The following is a 19,350-nucleotide window of genomic DNA, read 5'->3' as shown; positions in this document are numbered from 1 at the left end:
AACTCTTTTTCTCAAACGGATGAACATTTCCACTTAACCTTCATGTTGTGCCATAAAAGTCCTAAACCACCAAAAAGGATTGAGGGGGAGTGGTAAGCACTTACTCATCTCTTTTTCTTTTATATTTTGTCCCAAACAAAAGCGATATTGCAAAAGTCTTTTACTTCAAATGCTCCTTTCCTTGGTTTCAACTATAAGCAAATATAAATGGATAAATGTTGTAAAATTAAAGCAAAATAAGACGAGAAATATAGAAGATGAAAGCAATAGAAATAGAGAGATAAGAGATTAGAGTTTTTTTCCTTATTCTTCCAAGTATTCAAGTATTTACAATACGAATTGTTATGCCTCTATTTATAGTGTTACATAGAGGCATGCCAAGGGTTAGTCATAAACATGACATTAATCATGAAGATAATGGAGGAGGTTATGGAGGTGTAAGATTACAAGAATGATAATCATAAAAGTGGAGGTTATCTACATAATCGAGGGAAGTAATGGAGACAATTAGTGATAGTAACTTTTTTGTGTTGTGGACATCCACACCATAATATTTTATAACGATAAAATTATTTTCATGTGGATAAATGTTACTCTCTCCATCCAAAATTTAATTTTGAAATTTCCTTTTTAACCTTAGTAAAAGAGAAAAGGATATGCTCCTCAACTTTGCAATTTAGAGTTGATATATTTGGTGACATAAAAGTGACTCACATATACGTTTATCATTATACAAATGGTCTAGATATATCATTTTCGCCTAATGAAAGTAGAAAAAAAATCATTTTTTATTAAAAAATAATCTGTGTAGGGGTATATTTGATCCTTCTAGTAAAGTTCAAGCAATAAATTGATCTTTTTCACGCGTGAATTTTTTTGTTTACTTCTTTGATTCAATGACTAATTTAGTTATAAGTATCCCTTATATATCCATTTGCTTATCATTATATGTGTTTCTTATTCTTATTTCATTCTTTAGTGCGAAAATTTAAGAAATAAAAAGAAGGGGAAAATGACAAATATATCCCCGAACTATCGAAAATGGTGCACATATACCCTCGTTATACTATTGAGACACCAGAGTCTTTGTCATCCAAAAAGTGGAGCATTTTTATTCTTCACACTAACAGACGGACACAGGTCCTAATCATGTGCATCTACCCAATCTATCTATATATAATAAAAAAAGTTGAATATGAACACGGTGATGTGGTGCTATCTAAGGGCTTCAATCCTATTTATCCCTTTTTGTGATTTTCTTTTTTTGGCATTTTTCTAATTTTAAAATACAAAAAAAAAAAAAAGTCACCTAAAAATTTAAAGAACATTAAAGATATTCATATTTAATTATATCTCCATCAATAGTCATATTTATTTTATTTTGTCATTAATGTTATTATTCTCTTTTCCTATAATATTTCTCAATTTTCATCAATTATTGCAAACCTTTTCATTTGATTTTTAAAAAGAATTCCAACAAATTATTCACGATAGTTAAATTTTATGATTTTTATTTATTTATTTTAGTCTTTTCCTTTTTTTAAAAAAAAATATTTAGTTATTTTTTATTTATTCAAATCAAGAAATTTATAACCTTATATAATATAAATATATTCTTTTATCTTCTTTATTTGTGTTTTTTCATTTTTTATTTAATTTTTAAGTTTCAACTCCATAACTTAAATCTATTACACTTCTATTCTTAATAATATCATTAAATTCATGACTTTTAATTTTTCATATTCATAACCTCCAACTATTAAATTATAAAATTTAAGATACTTTATGATATCTCTTCATTTCTATCAATATAAATTCACAAGTTTTTGTTTCATGAAATCCCAACTCAAATTTATTCTTTACATTTCATTGTTCTTTGTAGTAATATTATATTATCAAAATCATGCTTTAGTTTGACACGATGAAAAAGACTTTTGAATATTGATTAGTTTGTCAAAGAGAATATCGAACAAGAGCTCAAAAAATTGGGCACTGATTCTGAATTCTTATTTTTTTTAAAAATCTATTTTCTTATAATTATGCCCCAAAGAAGATGTGTGTGTTTGTGTTTTCTCCTTATAATTTCTTTAGTTTGATTTTTTATAATTTTTTTAATTATTGCAAGGTTTATTTTTGCTTAGATGTAAATTAGTTATTATTACTTTGTGTGCAATAATACTAACTACTAACAAAGATTTTAAAAATACTATTGCACAAAGAACTATTTATATTTTCTTTAAATATTCCTCTATTTTTATCTATATGAATTCATAATGTTTTTATTTTATTAAACTCTGCTCGAAATTATCCTTTTTATTTCATATTTGAAGTTGTGTTTTCCTTAATTCTTCTTAAGGAATTAAGGAAGTACAATTCAATTTCATTTTATTATGTACTCTTCAATTTCATGATATTCACCTTCTCGTAGTATGTCAACTTTTTTTTAGTTTGGAATGGAGCTATAAAGTAAGATACTTTTACTAAATTATTTTTAATATATATCTTGAAAACGATATAATTCTTTAACCCAATTTAATTAAATAAGGGCAAAACTGAAAAAAGAAACATCATTAAAGTTTTTCTGATTATGTAAAATATAATTTATTAAAATTATTGTAACATTTTTATTATTCAAATGTTGCCTTCATATCTATAAAGATATAATTAGCTAGACAATCTAATTGTACTTAGCAATTTAAATTTAACATAATTTACATATGTTCATTTTTACGTTTTAGACATTACAATTTTCATATTTTATCAAATTATTTTATACATCTTACAATTTATTTCAATTATTCATATTATTACCGGTTGAATTTCGTTCTTTTTTTTTAATTATTATTTTCACATTATAAACTTAGGTTGTTAAGTATCTTTTTAAGTATAAGTGAAGAAAAAAAATTAAAAAAGTATAAAATTGGTTAGAACAATAAGATGAATTCAAATTTGAATTTTGATCTATTTAATTGGATTTGTACTTAAAAACTCTTTCATATTCAAATAATATGAAAAGATAAATGTATATCTTTGATGTAACATTTTATGACCATGCGTAAAGCTGCAAATTACCAAGTATTTTATTTAAACTAAGAAAAAACCCACCCCTTTACTATTTTGAACCCACCCGACCCACAATCAAAATAAAATAATCATTCATTTTTGTTGGTTATGTAATATAATAAAAAGAGACAAGTAAAAAGTTAAAAATGAACAAATAAAAAGAAATAGAGATATAAAAAAAATTAAAAAAATTAAAAAAGGGATAGTGAGAGTACTAATTAAATAAACAGTGAATCGGTGACAAAAGGTGTAATTGCTCTTTTCTACTTCACATTTTGGTTAAGAAAAGAATTTACTTAAATAAACAAATTCCTAATACTAGGATAACTAAATAATTTGACTAAGAAAAGTTTTATAGTCAAATCTTTTTATATTCTGAATCATAAACAATAGTAGAATACTTTATTAATAGTTTTATCAATGAAATTAAAGGGCCTATAAAACTCTAATATATAAATAAAAAATGAGACTGTCATATATAAATATTATTAAAAAGCCCAGCCCCCGGCGAGGATCGAACTCGCGGCCTTTCGCTTACGAAGCGAACGCAATACCACTATGCTACGGAGGCCTCTTCGTTAATTTATTTCGTCATCATTAATTCTTCTTGTATACTAGGACTACATAGAAGCACGCCCCAACTAGGACTTCCTAGAAGCACGCCCCAACATGGGCACAACAAGAAAATTTTATTGGACAAATGATACAAATTCCACTAGTTTAGGAGTAAATTACTTCCCTTCATGTGAATTTTCAATGATACGAGTCTTACCTGAATTTGGCATTCTAATACATGTATCTAGCGCGCGCATCTAGATACATGTATCTTGGATACATGGTGTCAAAGTTAGGTGTAATATATTCGAGATATATTATATCTAAGTGGATTCACATGTATCTGGCTCTCTCACTCGCATCTCTCTTATTTCTCTCACTCTCTCCTTCTCTCGCTAGCCTTTCTCTCTATTTCAGTATATCTAGTAGCAAAAATACATGTATCGAGGTGTATCTGACTTGAAATCTTGTATGAGATTATTAATCAATGAGACAAGATATATTTATTTCACACTATAGGGAGAATTAGTAAATATGGTTGGAATGTTTGTGTAGTTAGGTAGTTTTCCCAATTTTATTTCATATATAATCAAGGGGAAAAAGGCTTGTTATACCCTTAAACTTTGAGATTTATAGTTGATATACCTTCATTACGAAACTGGTTCATATATACTTGTACCGTTACCAAAGTCGTTCATATATACCCCTATTATTCCAAAAGGTTCTTACATATTGTCATGCCCCGAGCCTACACCATGGACGTGGCCTACACTCAAGAACCATTACTGATCCCCAAGCGAACCCTTAGCCTGACTCATTACTCGGTAGAAGACTTACTCATCAATATAGAAACTCAATGCGAACTCAACTCATAAGGTCTCATAAGTAAAGTAGTTTGAATAAAAAATACTCAAATGAACATAAGTGTTCAACTCAAAGTCTTTAAAATATCATTAAGGGAAATGAGAAAAAGACTCCTCAACTACGCTATCTATGAAGCCTCTAAATACTAAACTATGATGGAAGCCAGACAAGACCCACGACATTCTAATAGAGCAAAAACCATAATGTGATCCCCTTCGAAAAGCAAGGATGCTCACCAAAGCTAGCTGGAACTGCAAGTAGTATCAACAGAGCGCCTATTGATGACCCTGAATACCTGTATCTGCATCATGAAAAGATGCAGGCCAAATGATATCAGTACATTGAATGTACGAGCATGATAGGGGAACACTGAAACATAACATAAACTTGAACTGATAAAAAAAAGCATACTCACCTCGTCTCAACTCAACTCAAGAATACTCAACTCGACTCAAGAATACTCAACTCAACTCAACTCAATATGAAAGCAATGCTAATAAGATGCAATATATAAAGCTTTGTATACAATAGACAATAACTCAAAGTGTATAAAAATACAATTATAAACTATTTACTCTTATTTGGAAGATTCTCTAATCGACAATCATTACCATGAGCTGCGTGATGATACAACGTCTCACCTACGCTGCCAGAACTGTTCTATACCTTGCCGGAGTATAGAACATCCTCAACTAAATGGATCCACTAAGCTATGCTTAAAAGCAATAAAGAATCATCCGAAAAGTATGATCATTTACCCATGTTGTCATACATGGTTTATAAGGATTTTGAGTTTTCTGAACTCATCCCCATACCAGTGCTCGATACTACTCCCAATAATATATAACTCATGCTCATATGTTTAAAATCATAACTCCTCTTCAATTTGAGATAATTGCTCAAAAGTTTCTCTTAAAAGAGATAATACTCAAAAACTCCTCATGAACTCGTTTAGAAATCGAGGTTTCCTCTCATTTTAAATGTAAAAATATTTACACTTGAGAATACTTAGTTTCCTTATACTTATTTTGAAATATGAACTCAGCTCTCCTCATCCTCATCCTCATTTACTCAAGTCTTAAAACAAGTTTTAAAAGATTGTAAAATACTTCTCAAAATGACTCGAAAGGGACTTTCCTCTTAAATTAACCTTGAATTTAGAATGTGAACACAAGAGTTATGTTTAGGGTATATATGATCTCTCAATAATTGATGAAGATTTTCAGTGTGAAAATCAAGAAGAGAACATAGGTGCGATTCGATGGAACTCTCACGAAAAGAAGGACAGAAGGGTAAGGGACCTGGTGCACTGAGTGGCGCGGGGCGTCAACCCCAAAACTACTGAACAGTAGTTGGGGAGCGCTAAGTGGCGCGCCGTGCCAAGCCCAAACTACTGGGCAGTAGTCCTGGCCAGTGATGGCGCGCCGCTCCACCCCCATGCCTAGATTTTTGACAAATTTTTCTTCTCAATTCCAAGGCCTAACTCATCTAGAATCGAATGATTTCCTTCAAACTCCTTTGGGATCATAAACCCAACACAATTATCACGAAATCCACACAAACCCCACAAAAAATAACACTCATTCGCAAGACCCTCACCTCAAGAACTAAACAAGACTCCGTTGTTAAAGAATGAAGCTACAACAACCAACCTCAAGGACGAATTTATGGATAAAAATCACATGATTGGTGTGAAGGTGAACAAACCCAACACTATGAGAGCTTACATACCTCGAAAGAACTAAGTTCTTGGCGAAAATCCTCAAAGCTTGCAAGAATCTTGAACGTTCTTCTTTTTCTCCTCTTGAACCTCTCTCTAAAGACAATACGCTCTTTTTGGAATGACTAAAACTGATCCCAATCAGTTTAGACCCCTAAAAATCGAAAAATATATTTTGAAGCATAATTTTAGGAATTGTCTTTTGCTAGAATTATTTTTAATTACTTTGACTTGTATTGGTAAGGTAGCTACTTTTGCTAGAATTTTTTAAACTTTAGTTTGTATAAGTAACTTAACTACATGTATTGACAATGCTACTCATTTAGTTCTTTACTATTCTGTTTTATTTTTTTTTGGTTATGAAGCACAATTAAAATAACTATCTCATTTTAAAAAAATAATTATGATGATCATGAGCTTCACTTTTAGTATGCTTGAAAAAAAAATAATTAAAAAAATAAAATATCAATTTTATGATGTCTTTTTTTTTTTTACATGTAACAATATGTTTTCGTCACTATTTTTTTTGTTTGAAATGTATTTATATTTTTTTTATGTAGTCATCAATTATTTTATATTTTGTTCATTATTGTATTTCTATACCTTATTTTCACTTTCTATTTATTTATTTATTTTTACTAATAAAATTAATACATTATTATTAATGCAATTAATGTCTAACAAAATTCATAACTCATCTCTTCATTTTACTTGTCACTTCTAGTCTTCTACTCTTAAATGTTGTTATAACTTTTTCATATTTCTTTTTCATTTTATAAATATTTAATTAATGTTTAAAGAATTATAATAAACAAATTTAATACTAAAGACACAATGAAGAAGTTCAATTTTTTTTACGAAATCAGAATTTGTATAGATGATCGTAAAAAATATGAAATACAATATATTGTTATTTCAAAATATGATATATTATTTCATTTACTTCGCTACGATAATATATTATTCTACTATATACATATATGAATAGTTTGCATTTAAAAGATGTAGAAAAAATTAATTTTATATATTTAAAAAAAATTAAAAAATGTATCATACCACCGTAGATGTAGATGAAGAGAATATATATATATATATATATGATACTTAACATGAATATAAATATTATACATTATTGTCCAATAAATATTTTCTTACAGCCGCGGAAAATGCGATACTATTTATATATAGTTTTTGTTAGCATTACAATTTATACATAAGAAGTATTTTTTTCTTCACTCTTCTCATTTGTTTCTCGTCTTCCTCTTGTTTAGTCGTCGTCATTAAAACTCTCCATTTCACTTGTCCAATCGTTTACTCACAAGTCCTAAAATCTCAATGGATTTCTGGCAAAAAGCTCGGAGTTTCGCTGAAGAAGCAGCAAAGCGTACCCAAGAATTCACTAAAGAAGCCGCTAATCGTTCACAGGACCTAACCATTGGTTCCTCCAAACTCTCCGACGTTGTTCTAGAAGCATCCAAACGATCCAAAGAATTCGCTGCTGAGGCATCCAAGAGATCCAAAGAAATTGCCGTTGAGGCTTCCAAACGATCCAAAGAAATTGCTGCTGAAGCTTCTAAACGCGCCGATGTTATTGTTTCCGAAGCTTCTAAACGTGCCGATCAGATCAAAGTTGATGCTCTCAAACGCGCTGAACAGATCAAGTTTCAAATTCCTTCCGCTGCACTTTCTCACATTGTAGATTCCTCGCCTTCTCCGACGACTCAAACGGCGTCGCCTGCACCTACGCCTGCCGATCTCCTGAAATTTGGAGTTACCGATGACTTGAGAGAATTCGTAAAGGGGATTACCATTAATACGTTTCAGGATTTTCCACTTGAAGGTAATTTACTCCATACTTGATTTCCATGTTACCAGTGCTGTAACCCCTGAATACTTATTGTACTGGAAAAAACTATATTATTTCAATTTCGGAGTTCATTCCATTTCTGAAAGAAGTAAAATTGGATCAGTGAGTTCTCTGTGCTGAATGTATGTTAAAAGAGAGTTACCGAATTGAGGATATTACATTTAGCTTATGTCACAATTTCAATCTAATTTTTCTGATCGTAGGAAATGCGAAGACCATTTTTTTTTTTTTTTTATATTTGGCTATTTGGGGAACTATAACTGTGGACGTATGAAATGTTTTATGGCAGTAGTAAATATGGACATACAACGAAGAAACTACTAGAAGCTCTAGAGAAACTAGGCTTATCGTTTAGTTATACAGGAGTTTATACCTACAAGAACATGTTCAAATTGTTTTGGAGTAACCTCTACATTCGGCAGTCATTTCATTTATTTGAGATTACTGCCAGTATAACTTCTCTTTTGAATAGCCCGTACAATTTTACACATGCATAATGATGACACGTTGTATAGAGCCAAACCAAGTATGTTCAGGAAAGCGCTTTATTAATACTCCTCTCTAGCATGAGGTGAAACTTATAATTTGATCCTTGGGTTAACATTTGAACCATGTGAGATTGACATCATTAATTTTTAAAGGTGGTAGTGAAATAGCATTAACCTTGAAATCCATTAGTTTGGTTCATCTATAACCTAGCCGCGCTTAGATCCACAATAGATGCACAACCTTGTTTCATTTCACCAGTTCCAGCTACTACTCTTGACAACCAATTGCATGTTCTTTCCACCAGAAAATCCTAACTGTGCTTATATTCTATTTATTCACTCTTTCCATTTGTATATTTTCTTAACATTCAAATGGTTCAGTCAGGCATTACACTTAATCAGCCTCATCCTTCTTGGAAGTGATGAGATATATAAATGTTATTTTTCTTGTTTTTGGATAAATCTCCCTGCAAAATTTGCATTTGGAACATGTCAATTCCAAAGAATGGGTATTGGACACTGTTGGTTTCACCTCTTATAGGAGCTGCAAAGTTTGATAGGTATGGGAGGATTTAGATAAAATCATGAAGCGCTAGCAGTTAGCTAAAGAAAAGGTGTATTCTCTCAAAAAAAAAAAGTAAAGAAAAGGTGTATATGGAAGCAACTATTTCCTGAATTATAATAGCAAAGACCAATTTCTAAATAAAACTAGAGCCATGTCTTTTTGAGAGTCCCACCTCATGCAATAATTTATAGAGCAGGCCATTTGTAGTTCTTGGCAGCAAACTTGTTACAAATTGTGATTTTCCTCATTTATCAACAACTACTAATAGTATGCCTCCATCCCACGCTAGTTGGAGTTAGCTATATGGATCCTTAATATCCGTACACTCCATTTGGACCCATTTAATTCCAACTCAATAAGTTATTATGAGGATTTATCATAAATATACTTGTTTTACGCAACCGTCAGCCTACAACCCTCCTACTTAGTCTAGGCTTGGGACCGGCTATGTGAGCAAGTTCTCATGGCAGTATTCTTTCAAAACAAGAATTTAATTTACCTTATAATTCCTAATGATTCCTCTGTACTTAATTGCACTTTCCCTTGTTTATCTCCTTTCAGTCGCCTATTCTCAAAAGAAACATTTTAACTGAAGTATGTCTTCGGTGTGCAGATGATTCAGTGATCTCTGATATTCCTACAGTCTCAAATGTTCGGCAGGATCTTACAGAATTTCAGGAAAAACACGCAAAATTTGTTCTTTCATCTGTCAAGGTATGACTTCTGTTGTTTTTTATTAAAACAAGGGGTACGACTTCGGTTGTTATCATCCTCACAGAGTAGGTCAATTGACTACATCTCAGTTCCAAACTAGCTTGGAGTCAGCTATAGTAATCTTCTATATTCATTTCTCACTAATTTGTTCCATTTCATTAGATAAAGGTAACAACATATGGTGAATTCAATATTAAGATAATAACATTGGTTTAGAGTTCATCGTCAACCTATTGTATCCCTCTCATTTATCTGTACTTGGTACTGGTTATTCCTTGGGGAGCTCACATAGAGCTTGCCACTCAGAGTTATTATATAAGTAAATCAGTCTTACGCACTTGAGCTTAATAAAGTGTAAATCTCAAGGGTCTCAATGTTTGTTGCTTTATTTGGTGTTTTGAGTTTAGAAGTCACTGGCTCTCCTGGTCAGCTTCTTTTGTCAGTTCATGGTATATCACAATTTTTGTTGAGTGCTTTTATCTTTCAGCTGATTGTACAGTGAAAAGTTGAAGTTTGTAATCTGCTATTTTGAATTTTGCTGCTGAACCATATCTTTTTTGATTTTGAGGTTTATGGAAAGGGAAAAACTATTCACAATGTGGGATTTTTGTCTGATAAACAAAACAAAAGTATACTGTTTCAAAAGTTGCCATTGTTAGTAAGAGCATTACTGTGGTGTGTTTGCAGGAAATTTCAAAGCTCAGATATGAGTTATGCCCACGCATAATGAAGGAAAGGAAGTTCTGGAGAATCTACTTTATTTTAGTTAACAGTCATGTGGCCCCGTAAGTACCTCACTGGAGATCTTTCATTTCATGTCACGTAGTTTTCTCTTACACTAACTGACCTAACTATATCTGTACTTCTGGAGTATGTTGTGATGTTATGCAGTAATGCAGAATCATGTTGGCTTTATAATTGGGTAAAGCTTTCAGTATAAAAGAGCTGACTTAATTTAGCCAGGACTAAGGAATGAAAATTTTGGGAGTTCATTAAGAAGAGAATTTAGCCTTTCCACGGGTTCGTTCTGATAGTGGGAATGGACTAGTGGTGGTGGTTGTGAGTGTATATTGAGGATGGTGTTGTGGGTAGTAGAAGCTGGTGGTAGTAGTTAGTGGTGGCGGTTGATAGTTGGATGATAGTAATAGCTAATGGTGGTTGGCAATATATTATGGTGACCGATGGTGGTAATTGTCACTAGTGATCATGGTTGTTGTGGTAATGGTGGTTAGTTGTGATGATTGTAACTTGTGGCTAGTGGTAGTGATGGCTGATTGTAGTGATCGACAACTGTGGTGGTAGTTAATGACGGTGGGTGGCATCGACGGTAGTTTGATAATGATGGGCATGGTGGTAGCGGTGAATGGATTGGAATTGGTGAACTGTCATCTTTGAACTTTTTTATATATAAACAGACATCTTAATGTTATTAAGACTTTGTTACAAATCTTAATCCGTAAGATCCATTAAGTGGTTGTAACATTAAAAACATACTTAATGGTTAAGATCTGAAGCTAATGACTAAGATTTGAATGATCAAGATTAAGACCTTCTCTCTAAGTGCAAATGAAGTCAGTTCCTTGGTAAATCTGATGGTGTATCTCAGAAAAATGTATTTGCTTTTTACACCTCCAAAAGCCATATATATGTATTACATTCTACACATTCTATTGGTTCGTTCGGGACATGCAGGAATGTCTTCTTGAAAAATCATTGCTTGAGCTTAAGCCGCACAAGTAAAGAATTCAGGTAATCCTTCTGCACTTTCTCTGATGAACTCCCATAATCCAAAAGGAGATAATCGTTCAATGGTAATGAAGAAGTCAAAGATCTCTCATAAGGTTAGACAACCTTGACCAGAAACCCTAAACAAAGGCTAGTGCAAGAGTAATTAAAATGGAATAACAAATTTTCTTTCTAACAATATTTCATGAATTTGCTGGACTGTGATGCATGAGGTTGTTCTCACAAGATGATCTTTCAGAATAGGGGGATCATATTATGCAATAGATGCCATTTATATGAGGCTGGGACAGAATCTGTCAACCAGCTATTCATTAACTGCCCATGGCTTCACAACTGCGGCAGTTCTTCCTCAATATGTTTGTTGTTGAGTCATATATGCCCAGAACAGTATAGGATTTAAAGCTGTGCGCTGGTATAATAAATAATTTGGCAAGGAGAGAAACAATATTGGGACATAGTCTGCATCTGCTGCATGCTGATGAAGAAGTGAATCAGTGGGTTTTTCAAAGCAAAGCTAACGACATTTCTCAGTTAAAGTGCCTATGTCTTTCGTTTATATTTTTGGGGTAAGATGAGTTATGTCGATGATGTGAAAACTGAAAAGCATAATGAATTTTTTCAGTCTCCTAGCTAGAAAGGAAACTGGGTTTCAGTAATCAGGTGTGTACACTTCATACTAGCTTAAGTGCCTCTTTACTCGATTATATTTTACGTATTAAAAATAATAATAATAATTCTATGAATTTCGGGATAAGTCCTTTATCGTTGTAACAAATTGGTGGTGCTAACATGCCAATGACGACCTTGTAGAGGCTTTAAGCTAAGAGCGAGCTTTGCCTCCCAAATAAAAGAAGCACAAGGTAAGGCATTTTAAATAGCTAATAGAAGCATATAGCTGCTTCCCCAATGAAAGTGAGGGGACATGGTAAAATAGGAGAGAGTATTTGGTCACATGCCTAAATATAAAAAGGCCCAATTGTTTTATTTATAACCGTGGTGTCCAGGTCAGCTCGCGTACACCTCGACTAATTCCACGGGGTATCTACTATCTCCCACCCAAGTATTGGGTATCTTTGTCCACCATGGCTTGGAAGAAAACACCTAGTGTTTTTTCCTCCACCGGGATTTGAACTTGTGACCTCATGGTTCTCAAACCCACTTCATTGACCACCAGGCCACGCCCTTGGGTGCAACAAACCTCAATCTTCTTCTACTTACAAGTATGCTTTCTTGAATTTAGCCCATATTAGTAGTAAGAGCTTCACTAATTTAAGTTACATCTGAATTAGGTATGAAAAGAAATACACGGAAGAGGCCGAGGCCGAGGCCGAAATAAAATCTGTTGAAAAGGCTCAAGTTGAGAGTGAAAAGGAGGTTTCCTTAGCTGGAACAATTTCTAAACCAGTGGCTGAGGCAACTGCCCAGAAAAATAAGAAGGCAACCTCATCAACATCAGACCAGGATTTGGATGTTTTTCTCCTTGGAGAAGACAGCGATGATGGGCCAGGTACTCTATTTACACTACAACATATTTTCCAACAGTGGATTGTGGTTTCCTTGTTTCGTAATTCAGGAAAGTTATAGTTTTGTAGTCAATCTTTCTTTCCCTGCTCTTTGCATGTGTCACTTCTCTAACAAAAAGGAAATCAAAAGGAAACAAATAAGAAGTAAGGTTAGACTAAACAGACCAGCTCAGTCTTTTGTAGTATGTTAGCTAGGTGTCATTTCCCGTTTTAGTACTCCCTCCATTTCAATTTCTTTGTCTTACTTTCCTTTTTAGTCTATTTCGAAAAGAATGCCTCTTTCCTAATTTGGCAACATGTTAATCCCAATATCCCACTTGACATATTCGAGGCCACAAGATTAAAGGGCATTTTGGTACATTATACATATCTTTAATTTAAGACCACAAGATTCAAAAATATTGTTTACTTTCTTAAACTCCATGCCCAGTCAAACTAAGACAAACAAATTGAAACGGAGGGAATACACGGCAATGCATAATTGGATTGATAAAAACTGTTTTTACAATTTGAGTCCAATATAATTGTGGTAATTATATACATTACCTTTCCAAAATTATAATGAATTAATGATAATATTCTCATAAGAAAGATAATAGTAATAACTGTTGTAATTGTTCCTCTGTTTTTTGTTAAATTTCCATTTGCATACAATTTGTGTGTCCAGTCCACTCAAGTTTGTATCTGAAGTCTGTTGCCATCATGAATAAAGAAAATAATTCTAGAAAGCAATTATTTTCATGCAGTTATCTCTAGCTGTCTTGAATCCACAATTACCATCTCTGCTTGTAATCATTTAAGTTATGGTCTTCAAATAGTATTTAGGATAACTAGTACCATATGCATACATGTCATGATGCATACACATCTGCTAGACAATTTCAGAGAACCCAATCAAGAGCATAAAACTTAACATATGCATACAGTGTGCACAAAGATCTGCAAGGCAATGTCAGAAAACCCAATCAACAGCATAAAACGTAAACATCTCTTTCTCATTCTAATGTCTTTAAACATCTTTCCTTTCAAGTATTGCTTCTTTTCACCAAATAACGCTCACTACTATAAATTATTGCAAATGTCCTCATAACATTAGTAAATACACGACAATCGCCATTTTTCTTTGCAGAAGCTTTAAATGTCCACACTGATAACGACCAAAAAATGTTTTTAATTTCTGTGCTGTAAAAGTACTGAGATGGTTGAAGTATTTTAGTCCAATTTGCCAATCCAATCATGTTCTAGATATACGTGTGATACGAATGCTCCTTTAAGGACTTACTCTAGAAGAAAATATAGGCGAGCAGCATGTGGAGATAATCTATCTTAGTTTATCTATGTTACTTTCTTTGTATTAAGTAGGATAAAATATATAAGCAGTAATTATCTATAGTAGTTATAAAGTAGAAGTTATTACTAGTAGGCAGCAACAGTTATTTACAACAGTAACTGTTTCTATCTATCTGTTAGGAGTTATTTATGTTTACTATAAATAATTGTATTTTAGGAGAATTCTAGGGGAGGAAAAATATTTTTATGTCTTTATATATGGAGATTTGTCCACTCCATACGGACATTGTTATTGGTTAATGCAGTGTTTAAGATTCTTGCACTTTATTCAACCAGTAAAGTTTCATTTTCATATCAGTTTCTATCAACGTGGCTTAAATTGGCTGACAGGCTTCTCTAATTTTATGAGTTTCATTATAACCATTTTTAGTTTTATATTTCATGTCCATTCTTTTGCTTTTTAAGATTGAATATGTTGTTCATATTAGATTTGCTTTTCTTGTTGCTGTTGATGAATCCAACTTCGTGGTTAGGGAAATTAAAGTAGACTTGCAAGAAATTCTGAATGATCAAGTTGCTGTACGTTGACTATCTGTTTTATTTTTTAGATGATGGGGATGATGCCTTTGATGATGATTTTGACAAGATATAGATTGGTGAGTCCTATTACTGTTCTGTTTAAAAATAAATACTTTACCAGTGACTTATTTGTCTCCCCCTCAAATTACATAAGTTGAGGGTTGAAACCGTAAGTCAGCCACTTTGACATGTTTGAATCAAACACAAGAAATAGCTGTGTGAACTATGTAATGCAAGTATTGCTGTAAATTTTTCTAATGGGAGGGAACTTTCAGTATGTAAAACAAATACTATAAGGTGGACAATCTATACCGTGAATAACTTAGCTCTCTGTGTTTGTATGTTAGTTGAGAAGGTTGGGAGGGGTGGGTTTGGTTGCACCACAGCTGCAGGACTCTTGCAGCTAGCTATCTTTGAACTTTCCCTCTATGATATGGGTGCATCTATGCCAATGCATATATGGCGTCATTAGGAAGTATGAGACTAAATATTCATATGATATGATGAAAGTGCTACTAGTCACTCAAATTTGTTTCCAAAATTGCAAGAATAAAGGTGTTGAGATTCTCTGAAAGATTTCCTTCATCCAAAAAAGAAGAAAAGAACGGTTTTCTGAATAATTTCCGCCAGTCAAGGTCTTATGGTTCTAGCACTTGTTTATGTGGTAGCTCTGCTAACTTGGACGAGTCTGCAGGAAGCTCTCAACATAGAAAGTTTGCGTAGCAATGGCTGCCTTCCGCTCGGGAAGCTTGGGGATGAAGTCCTTCTGGATGAGTTATTCCTATGGAGTAACATGATAAAGCCAGCTACATCAATTAGTCAATGCTCACCATATTCCATTCCCTCTATTCTTCCACGGTGGGTTGTTGCATTTTATTGTTCTTTATTCTGTGATGTATTCTTTACTGGAAATACAGAAAAAAAGGTGGAAAATGGAGGTCAAATAGTATATGATGGTATTTGGAGCTGTAAATTTGAGTTTTTTTTTTTTAAATTGTCTTTATGTTGTACTAATGACAATAACTCATTAGATATCTACTTCAATTTAGTGATAGTGAACAACAGTAAATTCGAGCTGCTCTTTTTTTATTCAAACGATGTGCTGTTTTCCCTATCCTGAAAACCTCTACTGCAATTTTGCTCTCAATATCATTTGACAAGCTTTCCTTGGTTCACATTCATTCATATTTTCAGTTCTTCCAACACCATCCCTAGTTTTTTCTCTCATAACTTTTACATACTTGCCAACTATCGACTATGCAAATTTGAGTAGATATAGAAAGGGAGAAAATAGAAAGCAGAGAGATTGTGGAGATGAACAAGTTTATGAAGAGCTGAAGAGAGGTAGCAGGGTGGTTGGAAGGTGCAAGAAAAGTGAATGTAAATGGGGGCTAAGCAACAATGAGTGAGAATATGCAGAGGGAGTGAAAGAGTTAGTACACAATCAAATCACATATGCAATCGGATGGCATAAAGATGAGACATTATCAACAGCTAAACATGTCATCTATATCTGCATTAAATTAGCATGAATCAATGTTTATATAAATATAATCACTTGTCATACATTACACAACTGACAATACTTAAAATTTCTCTATAGCTCAACCTAAAAAATTGTTGCAGGCAACACGAGAGAGGTGGAATAAGGCTGATCTATGATTGTATATCAAATACGATTCAAAGAATTATTCATTTTTGCAAAGATTGAATATAGTTTACTTTACTAGGAGTCAATATACGCTGGCTGGTTTCATGGTTAAGCATGGCTAGATAAGGCGTGACAATTTATTTATAAAATACTGGCGAGACGTAGGCTAGGGACACTATGCTATGTTTTATGTACGTCTAATTGCTTTTATCAATTGTGTTTGACCAACTAACATAACAAGATGCGCAATGAGTCTAGACTGAGAGTTGGTGCTCTTTGCTTAGGGTCAGCGGCGGCTCAAACCCGTTGGTGGCCTAAGGCCAAAATCAAACTAGAGGCCTTAAAAAAAAAATTAAAAATGTTTTTATTTTAAATCTATTTTTCTAGTTTTTTGAGATGCAAAGTTGTTAATAGTTTTTGTGTAGTCAATCTCTTCTAATAATTTTTTTTTCAATCGATAATATAGCCAAACCACTTCTAAAATTTATCAAGAGCACCTTTTTGAGATTTTATTAAGTTATCGACTTTTCTTTTTCTTTTAAGTTTTGAATGACCGGATTCATATTTTCTTGTTGACATATTAAATTCTAACAAATATTTTAAACACTATTTACAATATCAAATAAAAAAATATAATAAACATAAGACACAAAACAAAAATAATATTAGAAATTAGAATGATATTACCGAATTCAAGAACGATGAAGACTTGATTTCTGAAAATGAATTGGGTTTTTTCTCCAAATTTAAAATATAAACTATCAATAGAACAAGTAAATTTTTAAGCTTTGAATAAGGGAGAGATATAATATTAGAAAAGAGAGAGAGAAGAAGAGAGGATGATAGAATATATAAAAATAAAATTAGAAAAAGAATAAGGTAAAAAAAAACATAACTTGTACATTAAAAAAAAAGTACACAACTTTTTATTGGAAAGGGAAAAAGTAATTGTCATATCTATCCCTTCATTAATGCCATTTGCATTTGTTGTCTTAGTTCTAATTTATTTATTTTTTTAAGTACACAACTTTTTATTGGAAAGGGCAAAAGTAATTGTCATATCTATCCCTTCATTAATGTCATTTGCATTTGTTGTCTTAGTTCTAATTTATTTATTTTTTTTAGTTTAAACTTACCTAATTAACTAAAAAATGGGGCCCCCAATTTATTGGGGGCCTAAGGCGAAGGACTTTTTTTTTTAACTTACCAGCCGCCCCTGCTTAGGGTGTCAATCGATGAATATATTGTCTTTTTCTTGGGAAACTCTTCTTAGTTTAATTTCTCTATCTTTAGTATTTGGGTAGGGTGAGTCCAATTTTGGTGGTGTTGGGGTTAGAAATTTGGTAGAATGAAATGGGGAAGAAGAATCATGTTAGCATTTTAAGTGCCTTATGATATATTAGAAAATAAAAATTTCAATTTCGTTTACCTAACCTACACCATGGCAGCTGCCAGTGACCAACTATCCATGATGGTCAAAGCTTTTGAAAGCTCTTGAAAATGTCTTGTAGTAGGAGGACCCAAAGTGTGCTGATCCAATTATCAGTAATCGAAAGGATAATATCAACTAGGAGGATGAACCTCGAAGAAGAAGATAGCTATATCAGGGCAATTCCAAGATAGAAGCTAAGAAAGAACTAAGAGAATTATCATATATCATACAATGCCTTAACAATTGTATTACATCTCTATTTATAGAATTGAATTGGAAGCTAAAGCTATAAGCTAACGAAATAACTGTTCTAACAAATTCTAACACATTAATAATTGTTTTGGTGACTAATGAACAGTAATAACTACTTTTTTAATATTCCTAATCATCTAAGCATTGTATCAATACCCCCCAAAGGAAACCACCCTTGTCCTCAAAGGGTGAAATGCAGGAACCTGTGCTGCAGCTCATATGGGAACTCCCAAGTAGCCTGAGAAGCATCCAAGCCACACCATTGAACCAAAACTTGACACACAACCTTATTACCCTTTTTGACCATCCTTCTCTCCAATATAGACTTAAGAATGGGACAATAAGGACTTGAAAGATGTAAAACATGGGGTGATTAATGACTGTAGGCACCTCATAACACCTTTTAAGTTGGGAAACATGAAACACATGATGAATAAGGACATCGGCAAGTAAAAGCAACTTGTAAGATACTGCACCAACTCTAGAACAGACCAAGTAAGGACCAAAATACTTTGCAGAAAACTTGTTGAAAGGCCTATAAGCCACTGAAATTTGTTTGGTTGCAACTTCAAGTAAACCCAATCCCCCTCCATAAATTGCCTATCAGACCTGTGTTTGTTAGCTTTATTTCTCCTGCTTTGTTGTGCTCTAGCTAAATGGAACTTGAGCAGTGCTATCACAACCTCTCTAGCCTCCAAATATCTATCAACCATGTCATTAGAAGACTTACCAGCTAAGTAAGGCGAGTGTATTGGTGGTTATTGACCATATAGAACTTCAAAAGGTGTACATTTCAAAGTAGAGTGGTATGTAGCGTTGTACCACCATTTAGCAAGTGGTAGTTGAGTAGCCCAAGTATGAGGACTATCAGAGCAAAAACATCTCAAATATGTCTCCAAGGTTCTGTTAAGAACCTCTGTTTGACCATCAGTTTGGGGATAGTATGCTGTCAATTTATGTAGTAAGACCCCTGTAATGTAAATAACTCTTGCCAAAAAGAACTCAAGAAAATGGGATCCATGTCACTTACTATAGAAGTTG

The 19,350-nt window shown here is 32.9% G+C and overlaps 1 protein-coding gene and 1 non-coding gene across 2 annotated transcripts; one reads left to right on the top strand and one right to left on the bottom strand.

Annotated features, from left to right (window-relative positions):
- Window positions 1-3,562: 3,562 nt before the first annotated feature.
- On the bottom strand, window positions 3,563-3,634 carry TRNAT-CGU (transfer RNA threonine (anticodon CGU)). The gene has a single exon. It is a non-coding gene; the product is annotated as a tRNA-Thr (tRNA).
- Window positions 3,635-7,417: 3,783 nt separating this feature from the next.
- Window positions 7,418-16,147, top strand: LOC125861882 (uncharacterized). The gene is made up of 6 exons (XM_049541791.1): window positions 7,418-8,042; window positions 9,736-9,836; window positions 10,524-10,621; window positions 12,872-13,089; window positions 15,004-15,051; window positions 15,669-16,147. Exons 1-5 carry the CDS (start codon window positions 7,538-7,540, stop codon window positions 15,045-15,047), a joined length of 966 nt encoding a protein of 321 aa, XP_049397748.1. The 5' UTR covers window positions 7,418-7,537; the 3' UTR covers window positions 15,048-15,051; window positions 15,669-16,147.
- The last annotated feature ends 3,203 nt before the right edge of the window (window positions 16,148-19,350 follow it).

This window comes from Solanum stenotomum, chromosome 4 (assembly GCF_019186545.1).
Source record: "Solanum stenotomum isolate F172 chromosome 4, ASM1918654v1, whole genome shotgun sequence".
NCBI classification, from domain to species: domain Eukaryota; kingdom Viridiplantae; phylum Streptophyta; class Magnoliopsida; order Solanales; family Solanaceae; genus Solanum; species Solanum stenotomum.
This window is presented reverse-complemented; position numbering and strand designations above follow the sequence as displayed.

Excerpts from the sequence above, each read along its gene's own strand:
- LOC125861882 (XM_049541791.1), top strand. The coding sequence starts at position 7,538 with ATGGATTTCTGGCAAAAAGCTCGGAGTTTCGCTGAAGAAGCAGCAAAG. Across the intron at positions 8,043-9,735 it reads TCAGGATTTTCCACTTGAAG|ATGATTCAGTGATCTCTGAT; the intron begins GTAATTTACTCC and ends TTCGGTGTGCAG. Across the intron at positions 9,837-10,523 it reads TTGTTCTTTCATCTGTCAAG|GAAATTTCAAAGCTCAGATA; the intron begins GTATGACTTCTG and ends GTGTGTTTGCAG.